This window comes from Crinia signifera, chromosome 3 (assembly GCF_055691185.1).
Source record: "Crinia signifera chromosome 3, ASM5569118v1, whole genome shotgun sequence".
Lineage (NCBI taxonomy): Eukaryota > Metazoa > Chordata > Amphibia > Anura > Myobatrachidae > Crinia > Crinia signifera.
The window spans coordinates 299,971,687-299,992,372 of NC_139219.1; the positions used below are offsets into that span (position 1 = coordinate 299,971,687).

Below are 20,686 nucleotides of genomic sequence, written 5' to 3' on the forward strand. Positions count from 1 at the left end.
CTACATCAGCAAGAGAGAACAAACATAGCATCAGCCCTGACAGAGCAGCGGCAAGTCTAACAGAGCTATCATTCACATCCAAACTAACATTGTGCAGGTGTTTAGGATTGGAGGAAATGGTATAGATGTGATGAACTGATCTTCTGCTGTTACTAAACCTTATCACCTTAGTGGATATATCTGCCAGAAGGCTGGGTGTAATGTACATCCATGGTATAGACCTGAGCAAGAGATACGACTTCTAAAGCTGCTCCAATTACATCAACACCGTGCATGCAGGCATTTAAATATGTATGTGGTGCCTCTAAGGTGTATACTCAATGCTTTTTGCGAGCTGTGACAGTGAGCAGTGCTGACTGCACGGTCAGCATTCAACTGACCCTCCTGCACATGCCGTTTCCGCCTTGCTAGGTTTTTACAGCGATGTGGAAACGGCGTGTGCGGCCGCCAGAACAGAAAGGCTCGCAGCTAAATGCAGCGGGCTCACTGCATTAGCCACTAGACTCTCCGTTTGGGGGAATCCTCTCTGTCATCTGATGAGGGTTCCCCCAGAACATTGAATAAGGTCAGCGGCCAGCGCGGGGGTTAAACAGCGAGGGTGACTTGTTTTCGACGATCCCCGCCGTTTAACCCCCTCGCCCTAACAATCAGGATGTCGCCTCCAGGAAGGGTGATTGACGTTATTCCGGGTTCTATTTAGCAACTGGCACGGTGGAGACCTTGGTTAGCTAGAAACACGGTTGTGCTTCCATTCTGCCTCAGAGGTGACCCTGAGTGGAAGACTGCATAGAGACCTCAGGATAGTCATCATCTAACTGACAGAACTGCCAATAACTTGTCTCCTAAAAGGCCTTATTCAGATCCGATTGCATCGGTGGCCGCCTCCTCCCTACGGCCACCGCAGCGCCAAGTAAGACCTGGCTTACTCAATGCTGTCGCATCGGAGGACTCTTCTCCCGGCGGCCACCGCAGTGCCGAGTAAGTTTGGCCAGTGGGGATAACCATTAGATGTGAGTGATTGTGAATGGTTTTCCCATCATGTACATGGCTGTGATCGCATTCGCAGCCGTGCACATGGGTGGGGGGAATTCAGACAATTCGGTGGTGGGGCAGCTTTTACCTGATCACAGGGCTCTGTAATCTTGCAGCCCAGCAATCAGGTCTGAATCAGGCCCTTGTTCCTGACATGAGGGATTAGGGAGAGCATCATTTCATGCACAATGTCTGAGAAGTCGGATGGAAGCCGAAGCTTGGTCACTCCCTGTTGAGGAACTTGCACAGACTCTGCCACGGCAGACTGAGCACAGACCGGAATACCACTGCAGTTACAAACAGCCAGGTTGCAATGGCGCACAGGCAGTACAGTGGTTGGGTTCAGGCCAGAGGACAAATGAATGTAACAAAAAGGAAAACCAACCTGAGAAATGAGTTTTTCAGTACAAAAGGCACCTATATACCCTATAGCGAGGTAAGCGTGGTCCCCCAATACCAGATTTAATAGAATTCCCCTTTGCCACCAAATGCTGTGTTGAACCAGGGCTTTTTGAACACAGGTCTAAGCTTCGTCAGACTCATTTCATGCCACATGTTGGACCCGGCATATTGTGGCCAGACCCCGTTCAGACTGCAGCCTTGTGCAGTCCTTCTGTTCTGCTGGCACTTGGAGACGACGAGCACCAATCACCCGGCTCTCTCACTGTAATCTTAGCTGTGACGTTTACCCCACAGGCTACACGGGTCCTTCCACAACTACTTAACCAGTTATATTCTCCAAGGACCTTTTACGATCAAGTCCCAACAAGGGTAGACAAGGCAAATAAACTGGGTTATTGCAGCTGCAGAATAGTAGTATTACACAAATATAGGACTGGCCCTTCTCACACCCCATTACAGATCACCAGTAGCACCAGTGTACACACCTACCTGCAATGATACACATTAGCCTATTGTCCCTGTAGTAGATAACCTTGAATAAGAAAACATAACTGTCCATAATCCTTACAAGTATCTAAAGTGCAATCAGTTCCGTTATTGGCATAAGACACAGACACCATCAGGTCTTAGTGTATTGTACATTACCTTCCAGCTTCTTAAGCAAAAAGGACTTTCCACTGCCCCACTGAGCGTACAGTCCAACGCAGATGGGGGGCTGCATGGTGGGCTCACTGAGAATGTCAGCCAGGGCACTGCTGTACAAGTCATACCCCAGCATATCACCATCAGATTCAGTGGGTGAGAGATGCCCTGTGTGAGACAAAGGACATATTAAACACAGATAACAAAGTATACAACTACACGCTCAGTGTGTGCCCCCTGCTCCCATACAGCGGAGACAGTCTTTCTTATAGGATGGACCAATAATCAATGAGATCTATTCACAGAGTTAGGGATATCAGCCAACCATTGGTAGCCATTGCTCTCTCTCCCTCTGAGTAGTTCTGCTACATGTGCTGGGGGTTCGAAGGCTTAGAGGAATGGCCGAGTATCTGTATTTGAGCGGCTCTATGTTCCGATAGCAGCTAATTAGAATCCAGAGCATGTGTTATAAATGAGCATTACTATTATTCATATGCATGGAGCCACCATATTATGCAGTGCTTAACATAGAATATGGAATCAGTCCTCAGTCCCCAACTGCAGCCTCCAGCCTACATTGTCTAGCACACACTCTAGTCCGTAGCCAACTGGTTGGACCAGAGGCAATGCCCCCACCACTGTGAGGCAGTGATGCCAATCAGTGTGCCCCCATGATGCCCATGTGAGTGCAGGAAATTGCATTAAAACAAGGCAAGTATCTTGGAGATTGATGCAACTGTAGCAAAGTAATTATAGATGGGCATATTGCCCTGCATCTTTGGAAGGACATCTACCATTACTGTAGTGGCACAGTAAGGGGCACAAGTACCAAGTACATTCTTATGCACTTCAGATGTAACAAAGATTTAGATTTGGGCGAGTTATTTTGTTTCTGTGCAGGGTAAATACTGACTGCTTTATTTTTACACTGCAATATAGATCTCACTTTAAAGTAACACCACACCCAAATCTAACTCTCTCTGCACATGTTTTTTTCCATTTGAGAAGGAATTTGCCTTTGCGAGTGAACCAGAATAATGGCCATAGTGTGTTGTCGAGCAGTGGATGGAACACAAAACACTGATGTCTCCATCTGTGGGCTTTATTCATGAGAAACAGAATTCAGAGACAATCTAAACCAGGCCACAGCATGGACACCTGCACTCTATTTTATGGAGTCCAACATATATATTGTCCAACATGAAACCTCTGGGGTTGTCATTCTGAACCTAGCTACTAAGACAGACCTCTCCGCCACACTTACTGGCCCCGAATATCTGGGTGAGAATGCTCTTCTGGTGGTTGCAGTCTATATTGTACGGGGTCTCTCCAGCTTTGTTAGGTCTGTACAGTAATCGGCCATCTTTCGGGTTCCTCAGCAGCAGCTCCGCAAGTTTCCTGCTTCTGCCCCTGATGGCGATATGAAGCGGAGTATCTCCTTTCTGGAAATATTGGAACACATATCATCATCATCTAAAATACACTGCAACCCCCCTACACACTAGCCGACTTCCGCCGATATTGGGTTTTGGCATTGGCACGTGCAGGGATATCAGCCAACCATTGGTAGCCACTTGCCGATGCAGGATCAGAAGAGAGCAACAGCACGGGGGAATGGGGGGGGGGGGGGGGGGGGGAGAGACAGCCATGTCACTAACTACGAGGGGTTCGTTAACAATATGGAGTGTACACACTAAGTGATACTGTTCACAATAATGCTCACTAAGCCCTAACTGAGCGATACTGTTCACAATATCACCTAGTGTGTATGGGGCTTTAGGCTCCTAGAAAAACAGCAATGTGTATACACACAACCCCGATCGTTTCGTGAATCAAAAACAAGGCCCATCACATCCCTATGCTGTGCCCTTATGTTTTGTATGTACTTGTTTTCTAGCACGGCCACAAAGATCATGATCGTGGGCATCGTGAGGAAAAATCGGGGGCATCGCGGCCATCGCATGCACTAAAAAAATCGGGTGCGATGGTACGCGATTTCCCCATAGGGAACAATGTTAAATGCCTGAATTTACCCGCGATGCCCCCGATTTCCCATAGGAATCAATGTTAAATGCCTCAATTTACCGAAATCATCATAGGGAACAATGTTAAATGGGCCAGAAAACCCCAAAAACCCCGCTGAACAGTGAAATGTCCCCCCAAAAGTAGTTTACGCCACCCTACGATCAACGCGAACCCGAAGCGTGGCGAGCGCAGCGAGCCCGCGAGGGGCGGCGGTACGCATCCTCCGACCTTTTCATACCCCCACTATCCACGTCGGCGTGGAGTTGAGAATAGAATAGTGTGGCGAGCGCAGCGAGCCACCGAGCCTGAAGCGTGGCGAGCCCCGCGAGGGGACGTGGATACCTGTGAAGCCCGCGAAGGGACGCGTTTACCTGTGAAGGTATCCGCGTCCGCTCGCCACGCTTCGGGCTCGGTGGCTCGCTGCGCTCGCCACACTATTCTATTCTCAACTCCACGCCGACGTGGATTGTGGGGGTATGAAAAGGTCGGAGGACGCGTACCGCCGCCCCTCGCAGGCTCGCCACGCTTCGGGTTCGCGTTGATCGTGGGGTGGCGTCAACTACTTTTGGGGGGACATTTCACGGTTCAGGGGTCTTTTTTTGGTTTTCTGGCCCATTTACCATTGTTCCCTATGATGATTTGGGTAAATTGAGCCATTTAACATTGATTCCTATGGGAATTTGGGGGGCATCGCGGGTAAATTGAGGCATTTAACATTGTTCCCTATGGGGAAATCGGGGGCATCGCGTCTGGACCATTTAAGACTTTTTTAGCCGCATACGACGCGACCGACGCGATATTGACTTTTTCCAATGCATTTCAATGGGAAAATCGGGGGCATCGCGTCGGTCGCGTCGCAGACCACTAAAATTGACACCCGATGCCCGCGATTGTGGCCGTGCTAGGAAACAAGTACCGTTTTGTACTCCTCCCTGAACCCAATCCTTATGACCCTCATACATCAGCAACATATTGTCAATCTACAACCGGCAGTTGAAGAGGTGCCGATATTAAGAATGTTTAAAAATCTAGATCCCAATTCCAACGCAAAACCATCGGTATTGATAAATCAGCGATTTTTAACATCGCATGCAGGCTTGTCCTCACACAATCACACAGGCTACCATCCACGGCAAGATGAGCACACTTCCTGAAAACATCTGCACTGATGAGTATTTTGGAGATCTGACTGGCTACCGGTTGCCGTTTGATTGCCCACTTTAGGACTGCGCATATGGAGAAACAGAAGTTCTCTATACAATCCAGTGTATTTATTTGTAGGTGGACATTTATGAAGGATTCTCTTACCTTATCAACTGCAGACACCTTTGCTCCTTTATCGAGCAAGAGTTCCACCACTTCAATGCTTCTCATCTTTGTTGCCTTAATTAGTGGAGTCTCTCCATCCTAAAGAGGGAAAAGTGTCAGTTACTACAGAGTTACCTGGAGCCAAGTGATTGCACAACTTTATTTCTAGTTCTGATTGGACGATACAAACATACCACAGCCCAGTACAGTTCAACATATGCATAATCCACGCTATAACAAAAACTAGGTACAATGAACAAAAAGAATCAAAAACAAAACCCCTTCCACTACCTTTGTGCAGAATTCTGTATCTGGGTTACACTGGAGGATATCACGGACCATGGTAGCGTTTCCTTTCTCTACAGCCCAGTACAAGGCCGTTTTGTTGTCCTGTATTACATAACAGACGAAGGAGTTACAGATGCCTGTGACTATTAAGCAATGCATATAATGTAGCACACATGGTACAGTAAGAGATGATGCTTAATAAACTGAGAAATAATGTTTTGGTTGATCTAATATACCTGTCCTCGGATATCTATATCAGCGTATTTGTGCAGCAGAGCACGGACAATTTCCACGTGGCCGCCACGAACCGCGCCAATCAGGACAGTGTCGCCATTCTGGAGCAAAAGAAATATATTAAGTTAATAATTGGTGCCAGGAGTATCTCTCAAAATAAAAATACAAAACAGAAAATAAAAAGAACCGCCGCAGCTCCAACCACCACCCCATAACCCATGAGCAGAGATCCAAAACTTGTTTGTGGTTATTGTCCAATCTAGTGACCAACCCACCGTGAAAGGGGTCTATAGGTAGAGGGTGGACACCAAGATGCTATTTTAGCCATTGCTGATTGTCAAAAATAAGGCAGTTTTTGATAGTCGCCTCATGATCAAACCCTGACCGCAGTCTAGGGGCCGGTGACTCAGTGTTTTGGGTGAATGGTACAAATGGGACAAAGTGCCGGGATTTTGGTGGTCGGGATTCCAGCGCCAGGATTTCAACTGCATCCCGTAGCATGAAGTCACATGCAGCCACTGTGACACACAACATGGCGGCCCAGCGCCTGGCTTTGCAGCTAGGCTACACAGGCAGAGGGCTACCCTAAAGATACGTTCACATTTTTTTGCGATGCGATGACAAGATTTTTCAATTACATCACGGAAAAAGACCCGGCATGCAGGGCAACCTCCACCTGCTAGCAACAGGACTTAAATGAAACTTTTCCCAAAACTACAACTCATGCTGAACCAGGCCTTCAGTACGTTGGTAGTAAATATCGCTTCGGGAACACTAATCAAAACAAAACAGAATCTCATTTCATGAGCCATGGTCTAGGTTATATTTGCCAAAATATTTTGCATATCAATTGTATTCCACTGCAATGGAATGCCTAATGCATTGACGGACCCAGAGGTACCCAGAAATCAATCTTTTGAAATAGCTGCACTTGGTAGAACAATCACCAAATCCCACAGGACAAGATGTCCATCTGCTTCTGCTCGGTCCTACCACTGCAAGGTCTTGGCTGGAAGGACTGGAGCAGATGGGAGATGTGTACAATTAGATGGCTTTATGTGCTGGGTAACAAATACTTATGTTACATGAAAGCTGGCCAAGGTCATGAAGTAAAGTATGTTTACTGCACGTACGCATCCTGGGGCTGGTTCTGATTTTAAGGTACAGCAAAAAAAAAAAAAATTTTTAAAAAGGAGCAAATAACTTCTGTATGCACCATGGCAGAACCGTGTTGCACTGTAAATAAGGCTAAATTATAATGGAGAGAGGGGAGAGATAGAGATGGGGAGAGGTGTGTCTAAAGTGAAATCTAAATTGTAGTGTAATCCTAAATCTGTCCAGCATTTCTGGGCTGCATGCGAAAACAGACAGTATTTAACCTACATGCAAAAAAAAAAAAAAAAAAAAATGATTTGTCTTTCCTGTAAATTGCTTTTTTCAAAATCCATGGTAGACACTGGTGCCATGGTTATAATGTGAAGCTGGAGGTGCCTGGCACCAAATACTTAGTTTGAATCAGAAAAGGCTCCTCCTCCCTTATACCCATACCCAGCCCCTGCAGCAGCCAGTGAATACCAACAAAGCCAGGGAGGAAAAAAAAAAAAAAGCAGGTTGGGGGAAGATGACACACAGGAGTAGGTTCAAGGAAACTAGTGGTGTGTGACCTTCGGATAAACTCCATATCACATCCTTTCCCCATGAAAGACATATGGACGCTTGCCTAAATAAGATGAAAAAGAATAAAAAGATGCTGCGCAATATATCTGGGAAGGTCCAGTACACCAACCGCTTCCACACCGGGACTCTGCGGGACACATCATGTCCGTGAGGAGAAGGCGTTATAGAAGTGGCTACCTGCGGTAATGTGAATCTTCATGAGAGTTCCAGCTTTAGACATCCGGTATAAGTGAACAACACTCACGTTTCGCCTTGTTCCCCATTGACAAACCCCCTTACCTATGGGATACATGGACTCCCAGCAATCTGAATGCTGTGTGTATCTTTGTAAGCAAGATAAAAATAAAAAAAAAACGTAGAACTCACTCGGTCAGGAATATTGACGTAGGTTCCGGCATCGAGCAGATCCTGCACAATCTCAGTGTGACCTTCCTTTGCGGCAATAGCTAAAGCAGTGTTACCATCTTTATCTGTCAAATTCACATTGGGGTTCCTCTTCAAAATCTCCTTTAAGGTGTCTGTGTAGCCGCCTCTCACTGCGACAATCAGAGCAGTCATTGAGTTCTAGAACAAATATAGGCAACCAGTTAGATGCTGGATGTAGTACTAGTACAGCTCACCAGATAGAAGACTCTACTAGATAATTTCTGACGGGTGTTTCATTACTACACAGAATGCGAGAAGGTGGCAGATGAGACAGTAACTATCAGTGGTTTATATAAACATGGGAAAGTACTTAGATGATAATAGCCATTCTAAGCAATAAGTGGAAAAATAATCCCGCGCATAACAGAAAAGAGACTTACAGCTCCTTCCTGATCCACATCAGCTCCCATCTGTAGCAGAGACTTGACAGACTCCAAGTGCCCCTTCCTCGCAGCCCAAATCAAGGGAGTAGTCCCATACTAGACAAAGAGCAAACAATTATGGCAAATTCAAATGCTACAAAATGTTATTAAAAAAAGAAAAACACCCTACTGTAACTCTTTGGAAGCCAAGGGGGTCAAATAATTGTTAACTGTTGCTAAAAGTTTATATGTTTATTAAGAGTATAAATTCTATTCAAATATAGGTACTTATATGTTAGTTGGGCACCCACTAAGCTATTTGCTTAATTTTCCGCGTCTGCTCGTCACTGCAGGGGGGCAGATGTTAAATGTGCAGAGAGAGAGTTAGATTTGGGTGAGTTATTTTGTTTCTGTGCAGGGTAAATACTGGCTGCTTTATTTTTACACTGCAATATAGAACTCACTTTGAAGTAAAACCCTACCCAAATCTAACTCTCTCTGCACAGGTTACATCTGCCCCACCTGCAGTGCACATGGTTTTGTACATCTAAGAAGGAATTTGTCAGAAAGAGTGAACTATAATAAGGCCCTATGTGACAATAACCGGAAAGCCAATATATTTCGCCATGTATTTCGGTTTACAGTAATAAGCCAAGAAACACAACAATGACTGTTAACAATCAGGACACACAACATGAATATCTGCTATATACACACACAGTATACTTAATTATATGGCTGTGTTTGGAAGGGAGAACGCTTTTATGACATCATTTGACTGCAGGGGCCGTATAAACATTTAATAACGGAGTAAATTGCTGTGGCAATAAAGCATGCCAATACACCCACTATTACGAGGCGACAAATCCCAGGCGCTGCACTAAAATCGCTATGTACGGATTTTACCTGACAAAATAAAAAATAAAAAAAGAGCAAAAACAGTTGGACTCCTGTGTGGCCACTGTGACCCTGACCTTGGAATACATCCGCTAAAATGAAGCCAAACGCATCCGCGGTGGTAAAACATGTCTGCAAATACCCACCTTGTCAGAGCAATTGACCTTCGCACCATACTGCAGTAAAAGTTTCAGTATATCAGAGTGTCCTCGTCCAGCTGCCCAAATAATCGGGTACACGCTGTACTGCTGTAATCAGAACAGGAGGGGAAACAGATGAGGTTTTTATGCACACGTTAATTACTTTTTGGAGTAATAGAACTACAGGTTTTATACACCATCAACAGGACCAGAAACGTGTACCTGCAGGTCAGTTTGTATGTCTACAGAGGCCATAGCGGTCTGGTGAGTGAGTGCTAGACACAGGGAAACAAGGCAACCCCTTTCAGACCGCAAATGCCGTGTCGCACCCGGAATTAAGACACAGGTCCGTCCCAGGAGCGACCGGTGGAGTGTCATGGGGGGGGGGGACAGCTCTTGTAGCTGACAGTGCTGCCTCCTCCATACTTTGAACGGGACCCGGGTCGCTCGACCCTGGTTACCCGTTACCACTGCACCTCGACCCCGGTCAGAGCAATGTTCAACTATGGTCGTGGCCAGGGTTGTAATCCCGGGTTGCTCGACCCAGGTTGGTGATATAACAACCTAGCAATATAACTCGGGTTGAGAGCGCGGTCCGAAATGCTGCAGAAAGTACTGCAGACTCAGTCATCATGGGTATAGTGGCCCAAAAGGTCATCTAGCCTAAATCCATAACATTCTGTGCATCACTTTCTATATAGTACATAAGTATACAATGGTTCCACACCTCTACTCTACTCTAACATCACACAAAGAAGACATTGGAATAGCAGGTATCCTTTATTAACCACATACAAGCCTCCATACAGAGTATTGCCGTAAGAAAGGAGACATCTTACCAGGCCTGTTATGTTTGGATTTGCTCCTTTAGACAGAAGAAGTTCCACAACCTCAGTGCATCCTTTGTATGAAGCCCACATGAGTGCGGTCCATCCTCCCTGAGAAGAAACAAGACAAAGGTGATGAGATCTTCTGATTGTCTGCACTTGCAATGAGTACGCAACCCACGTTTAACATTTCACACATAGGGCACCATTTCTAACCCCTTATAGGCAGGTACATTGGAACAGATGCTTCCATCACTCTATATATAGCTATATATAATATCGAAGATTATGTGCCTACATCAATACAGACCACTCAGCAGGCCCGAGGTCAAGAGGAGCATGTACTGGAAAAGTGTTTGGCCTAATAGGGAGCACCACTGCATAAACAGAGCAGGGTGTGGCTTCAGCAGATGAAGGGTGTGGTCTAAAAGGAAGCTCCACTGCATAAACATACCAGGGTGTGGATAAGAGCAAATTTGCATTCCCAATCTTTTTCCAGTTTATGAACCATACTTGCCTACCCTCCCGCATTCAGCGGGAGACTCCCGCTTTTTGCAGGAGCCTCCCGCTGCCCCGCAAACCAGCCCCCACCTCCCGGTTTTTGTGGGGACTCCTGCAAAGTCCTTACTGCGCATGCGCGCGCACGGATCCCCGGGGGGCGCCGGGCGCTGCCTGCACGCTGCTACATGACAGCCGGCCGAAGTCTGTGTAGCAGAAGGAGCAGGAGAGCCGTCAGTCAGGGCTTCCCTGCTGCTAGCCCCGCCCACCCACTCACAGAGTGAGTGAGCTCCGTGCAATGCTCTTCGGCTCTTCCTGCTCCTGTCACCGGCTGCCATGTGCTTCATCTACCACAGTGCCAGTTACTGCTGCACCTCCCAGGAAGGGACAACACAGCCAGGTGAGTGCTGTCCTGTGTACTGGGGGAGTGAGGGGATGTGTGTTATGTGGCACTGTGGGGCTATGTGTACTAGTCTGGGGGAGGGGGGCTGTAATTACTGTGGGTACTCTGTGTAGTGTGTGTGTGTGTGTGTGGGGGGGGGGAGACTGTGTAATGTAATATGGGGGGGCTGTGTATAATGTAATATGGGGGACTGTGGGGGGACTGTATAATGTGTATCATGTAACATGGGGGTACTGTGTATAATGTAATATGGGGGGACTGTGTAGTGTAATATGGGGGGACTGTGTAATGTAATATGGGGGCTGTGTATAATGTAATATGGGGGCTGTGTATAGTGTAATATGGGGGACTGTGGGGGGACTGTGTATAATGTAACATGGGGGTACTGTGTATAATGTAATATGGGGGGACTGTGTAATGTAATATGGGGGGCTGTGTATAATGTAATATGGGGGGCTGTGTATAATGTAACATGGGGGTACTGTGTATAATGTAATATGGGGGGACTGTGTAATGTAATATGGGGGGGCTGTGTATACTGTAATATGGGGGGGCTGTGTATACTGTAATATGGGGGCTGTGTATAATGCATACTTGCCTACCCTCCCTCATTTAGCGGGAGTCTCCCGTTTTTTTCAATCCTCCTCCCGCTCCCTTGCAAATCCCTCGGTTCCTCCCGCATTTTTGTCCCCTCTCCCAAAATGTTTTACTGCGCATGTGCAAACGGCATGTTCCGTGGGCCACCGCGGGGCTGTGTGGGTAGCCATGGTGCATCACTGGGCAGCAGTAGCAGCGCTGAAGTTAGCGGCAGCAGCAGTGCGAGCGGGAGCCGGAAGCACCAGGAGCAGGAGGGCAGCGGAGAGGAGGAACTGAGGTGCGGCAGCAGCACTGAACAGTGGCAGTGAGCCAGAAGCACCAGGAGCAGGAGGGCAGCGGAGAGGAGGAACTGAGGTGCGGCAGCAGCATTGAACAGTGGCAGTGAGCCGGGCAGCGGGAGCCGGGAGGCCGGGAGCAGCAGTAAGTATAACATTGTCTGATTCTTTAACCTCTCTCCCACCCACTAAGCCTGATCCTTATTGATCCTCTCTCCCACCACCCCCGGGCCCCGACTGGCACCCAATACATGCTCCACTCCTCCTGTCATGCTCAGTAATTTACTAGCTGAATGCCTGCCTCACTGATTATTCCAACAAGGGGCACTTACCTATTGCTTTAATATTTGGTTGTTGTATATTTTTTCATACTATTTTATATTTATGCTGCACATTTCCTGTATAGGATCTGTATAGGATCCCCCATTAGTTACTGGCCAGCGATAAATAGACGCCTCGTCTGACACCGCGATTATAGGCCACACCCCCTCCCGCGGCAAGCCACGCCCCCTAATTTCGGGCGCGCGCCTACGGCACGCGCAAGTGTGCCTCCTCTATTGTGATGTATGCTTTCATTTTGCTACCATCTAAAATCTCCCTCAAACTGCTTTTCAAAAGTAGGCAAGTATGTTATGAACAGAAATATACTCTCCTCATGAACAGGGGAAGGAGACTGACACATCTATTACACATTATGTCAGAAACAATTATATTGCAACAGTGTCAATGAATGAATGTAGCCACTGTGTGGTATATTTTAGTTTTGTTTTTATATAATGTACCGATTCTGATTGACCTAATTAAATGCTTTTACAGCCATTACAATGATCAAAACCAATCAATTATATTTGCCAATGTTTAAAGCTGGTCATTATTAAAATATGTTTCTCCACACGTACAGTAGTTTACCAGATTTCTAAAAACCCTACATACCAACACACACACACAGATCGCACACGTGGGTCAACCCAATTCCACGGGATGATCGACAGTGATCTCACTGTGTGAATCGGGGCAGTTGCCACACAGGGCTCCGTAACACTTTTGCGCAAAGTCGAGCTGCCAGGAGTGCAAGTTCGGGTGCCAGCTTTAAAATGATGCAGCAATGGCACACTGCACCCATTGCATACAATAGTATGACAGTTGTAGTACCTGTACGGTACAGATACACTGCACATTGGTACATTGCATCCATGCTAACAGATACTCAGGAAATGATGGTGGAAACAAACATAGGGCGCATGGGCTGTGTAACCGTACTACAGTGAGACACCACAACCACCACATCTCATGTGCAGCGATGCCACAGCTACGTGTACTGTACCATATCACGGTGCTCCAAGTTGGCATTGCAGTCCAGTAGTTCCCGAACGATCTCCAGGTGCCCCTCCTTGGCAGCAGAAATGAGCGCAGTCCAGTTATCCTAGAACACAGGAAACTCGCCATAAATAAAGTGCAATCATAGAACAGAGCAACGACCGTGCGCTGTAAGCACCTACCAAATAGTCATACCAGGTAGACATGAGTGTTATGTGGAGGTCTCCTCGGCAGAACTGGGGAAATAGAAGGTTGCTGCCTCGGAGCAGCAGGTATTCGGCTAATGACAGTATACACCCACAGGGAAATTATAGGATGCTAAATTACTAGCTCACTGCCAAAGCAAAGGGGGGATTTACAGTACTGTATATGGTATCGAACTGCACCCTCACCGCTATCCCTACAGTCTGATGTGAGCTGACCAGGTACTGAGAGGTCAGGTCATTCTTGTGGGAATGGCCACTTATAATGTTATACAATACACAAGTTCTTCTCATATAAGCTATTCCAAAGAGCAGTGACCGGATCCATCGCATAGGAATCATACAGCGTAACCGGCTTTACACAGTATCAACACGAAAAAAGCCATTCTGATAAGTGAGATGGTCACGTGTGCTAAGCTGGGCATGCCGGCTGGACCACTGGAACATACATAGCACTCTCTGGGATATGAGAGGCTGTATGCGTATGGGTTAAGGTCGACATACATTGGATCGACATGGTTGGAAGGTCGACACAAGCATTAAGTCAACAATAGGAAGGTCAACATGAGTTTCACGGTTTTGTTCCAAATGTCAACATGGGGACTGTCTAAGGATCTTATTCGGGTCCATTCGCACGACCGCATGCGATCGCACGGGGCCGATGTTCTTGCTTTGCGCATGCGGCCACGGCAAACAAACTGTTCGCTGGATGCACGCACCAATCAATGCGAGCGGAGGGTGCTTCATTAGCATATGGGAACGCCCAGAATTTCAAGGGTATTCCCATGAGACCGCTGGGTGTTCTCATGCTAATGGCCCCATAGCGCGGGTGCGGGGGCGGCCAGCTGATATCAGCTGCCGGATGTCAGCTGCCCGCCCACTTCCCTCAGAACGAATTGTTCAGAACAACCTTAGATCTGCGTGGACGTTCCACATCATTTGGCCAAATGACTGCGCTGAGGAGGACAGGTGTGACAGTACCCAAAACGGCAAGTGTCACTGCAGAGGGGACAGCATTGAATAGGGAGCCGCCGCTATTTCCCCCCATCCGGAATAGCGGCAGCACATTGAATACCACCCCTACGGTTTCTCAGGGTGGCAGGTTAATACTGCAGGTAACTGAGGGCCTGATTCTGAATCAGGGACAAAGCAAGCCATGCTGCACTGCAAATACCAGCTTTTTTGCAAGTGGGGTAAATACTAGCGGCTTCTGCATGTAGCCCAGAAATGTCCTCTTTACTTTTACACTGCATTTTCTATTTGACTTTGGACATGGCCCTCACATTTATATCTGCCCCCCTGCAGGGGAACATAGTTTGTCCAGGTGCAAAGTTACTTGCTTTATTCCTAACTGAGAACCAGGCCCTGCACCGGGATTCTATGCTGATAATAATTCATTCTGGTGGTCTAGACCCAGAAATATTACTCGGCCTTCAGCAGAATCGTCACACAGCACAGAAGATTCTGGCGCTGTTAAATCTGGGATTCATATCATGGTGAAGGTGCCTACACACAGTACAATTATTGTATGCAGTTTGGACTAGTTCGCATCGCATACATTTGGCAATGCAACGAGATGCAATCTAGTACAAAAAGTAAAAACGGGCAGCACGTCATTTTTGAGCTGTGCGCAGCAATTGTACCGTGTATGTGCACCTTGAGAAACAGAAATCATCGGAGGTTTCAAACATGATAAAACAGGTTTGTTTGTTTTTTTACATTATGTGAACGGTACAGAATTATCTATATTTCTGCTGAAATTTGGCCTAAAACGACCTCAGATTTTCACTCAAGTCCTAAAGGTAATATCACATGTCTGTGAGTGGCGAAATGTGAACCGTTAGGCAGCAGATATGTTGAAGGTGATATTAGAGTCAGGTATTTTCAATCTATGGAATGACTATCACCTGTCTTTTTATAGGAACAGGTATCTATCAAATATATATGTGGAAGTGGATCATGCCAGGAGCAATGGAGATATCGGAGGTCCTCAGAAGAGGAGGACGACAGTAGTTGATGCTCACCAGGCTGGAAAAGGTTACATAACATATACGTGATATTGTTCACTTTCCTCAATGAAAACACGAGCATGTCTAGTTTTGTCTCATTGGTTATATTTGGTTCTCGTTATCTACTTTCAGGACAAAAATATAGAAAAATTCGGAAGTGTTCAAAAAATTTCAAGCACGTATGTACAATTATTGATTACGTCTCCAATAGTTATTTGACTGATGTGTATGCCCATCATCTATAATTACTCATAACTGCATATTCTGTAACAAAGACCCCTCAAACTGTAAAACTTATTACTATTAATGAGGGAATGGGGAAGTGAATCAGAATTAAAATATAAATAAAAAAAATACATGTTTAATATCCCCAATAAAAAGGGGAATCGTGCAATCACCCCAATTCATTGCTGGGGAGGAGGGGGCTTTATACCCAACACTATTGTTGGGGTAGTCACTGGGGCATCCTTGTAGTGTTATTTTTAGGGCATTAAACTACTATTACTGGGGTACTAAGCATGAAGTGTAGTCATAGCAACATCACTACTGCCGTGTGAGAGATTTCGTACTGCATGCAGGAAAGAGGGGCCTCAGGAACTAAAGCCAAGCACAACATTTCAGGCTTCTCTCCAGGCAGCAGGAAGGCTCTTTGCTCTTATAGAGGACTCTGATAGTATCCCAGGTCTCCAGACAAGTTCCAGAAGATCTGCTGACCCTAATCGTTAAGAAAGAACTTACTACAAAGCATGATGGCCAGGAATAAGCATGGGCTGCACGCAGAGATTATGCAAGCCCATCACTGGAAGCTGTCTTGTTACAAATACTGCCGGTTACAGGCATATATATTGCAGGACGGACAGGCCCTATTGGTCTGTTATAACAGGAATTATTTAAAAAATTAAAACTAGAAGCAGAGAAGAGAGTCGGTTGAGTGTTCTACCCTTTGACAAAGGTAGGTGTCTGTATATAATAGCATATGCACTGAATTGGGGACACTTACAACATCCTCTAGGTTGCAGTTGGCTCTTTTTTGGATCAACTCCTGAACAATTTCCAAGTTGCCCTGTTCGGCTGCGAGCATCAGCGCAGTCTGTCCATTCTGTAAGAAAGTCACAGTCAATAGGGTTACACACACTTTACTATTCCAGGCCAAATAAAGGAAAGGTTCAGCGGAGAAGCAAGTGTAACCCTTATGGGCCTACAACCTGTTGTGCTGGCCCTCAGCCTAACAAGGAGTACAGTAGCTCCTAAGTCCTGTACATTGGTGCATTTCTGCCACTAGTCCCTGCTTATGAAGTAGACCACAGGTCTTCAACCTGTGGACCTCCAGATGTTGTGGAACTACATGTCCCAGCATGCCCTGACAGTTTTGACATGTTTTTATAGGAAAAAATGTGGCAATGCATGTTGGAACATGTAGTTTCACAACATCTGGAGGGCCACAGGTAGACTGAATGTAGACCCATGAAGTAGACTGCTCCGGTAACCCAATGTGTCCAGATTTAACTGAGAAATTGTAGTCTATAGGTGACTAAACACTATGGCAACTTGTCTGAGGGGAGAAGTCGCATGCAATTTCCCGACAACAGCCTGGCAGCTTCCCGAGAGGCAGTACTGCATATGATACGCTATATGTAGTCCTTTTGCATAGGATGTATCATCTGTGATCCTAGCCAAGTTGCCTTGACAAAGCTGACGTTTGGACAGCGAAACGCGTTGGCCTATTGGTACCAGATCCTGGACAAACACTTTGGAGGTTCCACCTGCTGAATCGTCTGACCACCATCCTTCCCTAACAATATTGGAAGTCTACGGCTCAATTCAACTACCAACCTGGACACTTGGCCACGAGGTTGAAGGTAGGCTCACACAACATCAGCCACTCCCTCGGTGAGCCCACAGGAATACAAATTGCCGTTCCCTGGACTCCATCATAATCTTTGGGACTACCATCTAGTGTGGACAGTGCAGGTTTCTTCCATCCTCCACCGCGGATGGGGATATTCATATACACGTGAGATCTGGTCACCTTATATTGATCTTAAATTCAACGTTCATGTGCACCCATTCAATTTGCATCTACGTATGATCTATTCATATGTCATGAAATTGCTGCTATCCATGAATTTTTAAATTATTGTTTTTTTAATAAATTGTTATAACTTTTTGTAATCTGATTCACTCATCTTTGATTGTTAGCGCTGCTTTTTGTGTTTTCTTTGTGATCCTAGCCAAGCCTGTCGGAGGCATGGCAATCTGACCTATCTATAGTGCAGCCCTTCCGAGGTTCAGGCTCCGATCAGATGCGACCACGCCTTTGATCGTATCTCATGTCAACACATGCAATTTTCCTCCAATTTCTCAGCCAAATCCATCGGAATCGGATGAAAAAGGCCAATATTGCTCTAGCGTATGGGCACCTTAAGAATAGAACACTGCTCAGTTTATGACTCCTGAGCTAAATTATTTTTCTTGTGCAGCTGATGCCACCTAGTGTTCAGAAGACATATAGCAAGCTTAAAATGGAGATCGCCAAAATCAATGGCATTTATAATAAAACAGGTGTTCTGCAAATAATGCAATAACGACTGAGGATGCAATAACGACTGAGGAGTCAAAGTGAACAAGTGGCCCACAAACAAATGCAGGGGTCGAGAGTCTGATGGGGAAAAAGGTCAGGAGATGATGAGGCCATTATGTGTTAAAGCTTGCCTAAGGGCATTGGTTAGGGTTTAGAAATCACTACTCTACCCAGTTTCACAGCAATGTAAAAGGTCCGTACACACTGGGCAATTTTGCCCAGATCGTAAGCTGACACATAATGATGGGGGGGGGGGCTCCCCCGGCTGCCCGTGCCCCCCATTGCCGCAGGCTTACCTGTCCGCCGCGCGTCCCGGCTCCCCTCCTAGCTTCAATTAATTCTATGCAGACGGACCACGATAAAATGGCCGCCCCCATACCGCAGACAGTTTCCGAGAACAGTCTGCTTTATGGGGCGGCCATTTTATCGTGGTCCGTCTCCATAGCATTGATTGAAGCCAGGAGGGGAGCCGGGACGCGCGGACACTGGACAGGTAAGCCTGCGGGGGATGGGGGGCGGGGGGATTACTATAGCACCGCAGCCCCCCTGGCGCCCCCATATGCACAGCGCCCCCCCACCCCCCGCGACCGCGGGGGCTGCGGTGCTATAGCTACGCCCCTGGGGGGGAGAATTGCTGGCCTGAAATCGCTCTGTGCATACACACTGAGTGATTTTCTCCCTTCTGCGTGATTTTTCCCAAGGGTGGATGACTTTCCATAGCAGGGCGCTATCCTTCACTAACCTTCTGGTAATACCAGCGGACGCCGGCAATGATGCGGAAGTGCGCATCATCGCTCATTGCGGACCCATACACACTGGGCGGCTTTTGAGCTAAAAGCAGCTCAAAATCACCCAGTGTGTATGAGCTTTAAGTCAGATTGAATGACCTTATTCCCTTGGAAACCGAGTTACTGACTTGTCATTCGATTATTCCGAATGAGCAATTTTACCCAAAAGCAAAGATGACAGATTGGAATTTATGTGTTGAACAATGGATGGAACGTGACACACAGTATGGCTAGCATCCTCCAGAACACCTTTATGGAAGCTAAATATAGCTTCCAGACCAAGATTTACTGAGGGACTCTCAGTCAGCGTTTCATCACAGCACATGACAGGGATGAAACATCGCAAGTTCCTCTTCCCAGATACTAAACATTTCCAAACAGAGCTGCAGAAGAGTCAGGGAACAGTCACTTATGGTACTTGATAAGCCCCATACACCCTAGAGGATATAGTAGAAAATATCGCTCAGAAACTAGCGATATTTCTTTTTTTTTTACTATATCGTCTAGTCTGGACAGAATATATTTAACGCTGTACGCTCCCACTAGGGTGACCAACTCATCCCTTGTATCCCTAAGTTTAATCCGGGACACATATTAATTACACAGGTTCTGTGGCAGTTTAAAACCAGGTGAAATGGAGTATTGAGGTGTGGCAGTTTAAAACCAGGTGAAAGCCAGCCACAGAACCTGTGTAATTAATAGGTGTCCCGGATTAAAGGGATGAGTTGGTCACCCTAACTCCCACGCATTGTTAATGACCACTGAAGTCTGCTGAACATGCAGGTCAATTTGGCTATAAATCCAAACAACCCGCATGTTCCGGGGACGTCACTAAACAATATCGTGTACAGATATCGTTCAGGGTGTACACTTAATATTGGCCACCCAAGGACAATAATATTAACTATATCGAATGTATTGCACGTTACTTTTTTGGAAGGACTGACACTCCAGCTGCTGTGTAACTACACTTACCAGGATAACCTGCATCACAACAGTTGGGTTCGCCCCAGATTGTGTAGGTATACAGTGGCCGGGGCCCAGGCCTAAAGGGTGGGGACAGTCACCAATGAGCACCTTGGCCAACCAGAAGACATGCAAAGAACAGGGCACCGTTATAATGGAGGTGACCAGGGTATGTTAGGACCACCCACTGTGATTGGATGGAGGTGACCAGGGTATGTTAGGACCACCCACTGTGATTGGATGGAGTGGTAATCTTCATGTAATTTCCATAGAAGATCCAAGTTTATTTATGATCCTGCTCCACCGAGTAACTGACCCATTGGAAGAGTAACAATGTATAATGTGAGGGCATGGTCTGGAACATGGCCCATAAATAGAGGGACTGGGGCCAACCAGGAATGTTCCCCTGCATCAGCCATAGATCAACCCATCCAGATAGAAGACACGCACCTTGTGGACAAGTTATACCTGGTAAGGTCATTGAGGAGCGCTATATAGAAAACAGCACAGCACAACAAAGGATTGCCAACACAATGGTTTCCACCATTTCAGTAGCTCAGAAGACACACACACACACACACACACAGACACACAGACAGAATTACCTCATTTCTCTCATCCACATCCTTGCATTTCTCCAGGACAGTTTTCAGAACAGCGATATTGCCCTCCTCCACGTAGGATAACAGATTCTGTGGTACCAGGCTCGCCATGGTCACAGTTGGGTCTGGAGTCTAAAAACAAACTGTGAGGACAAGAACAATTATGATCACAAGTAATGGTAAAGAG

General features: G+C 46.5%; 1 protein-coding gene across 4 annotated transcripts in view; it reads right to left on the reverse strand.

Annotated features, from left to right (window-relative positions):
- The window catches only part of KIDINS220 (kinase D interacting substrate 220), a 104,908-nt gene that overhangs the window by 67,749 nt on the left and 16,473 nt on the right, over positions 1-20,686 (reverse strand). For all 4 annotated transcript variants that reach the window (XM_083178523.1, XM_083178521.1, XM_083178522.1 and 1 more), the window contains exons 2-13: positions 20,503-20,642; positions 16,563-16,661; positions 13,358-13,456; positions 10,273-10,371; positions 9,440-9,541; positions 8,415-8,513; positions 7,975-8,172; positions 5,934-6,032; positions 5,701-5,799; positions 5,410-5,508; positions 3,341-3,518; positions 2,080-2,244 (exon numbers count right to left, since the gene is read on the reverse strand). In XM_083178523.1, coding sequence (XP_083034649.1) covers positions 2,080-2,244; positions 3,341-3,518; positions 5,410-5,508; positions 5,701-5,799; positions 5,934-6,032; positions 7,975-8,172; positions 8,415-8,513; positions 9,440-9,541; positions 10,273-10,371; positions 13,358-13,456; positions 16,563-16,661; positions 20,503-20,610 — 1,444 coding nt within the window. In that variant the 5' untranslated portion in view covers positions 20,611-20,642. The remainder of the gene's footprint in view (positions 1-2,079; positions 2,245-3,340; positions 3,519-5,409; positions 5,509-5,700; positions 5,800-5,933; positions 6,033-7,974; positions 8,173-8,414; positions 8,514-9,439; positions 9,542-10,272; positions 10,372-13,357; positions 13,457-16,562; positions 16,662-20,502; positions 20,643-20,686) is intronic.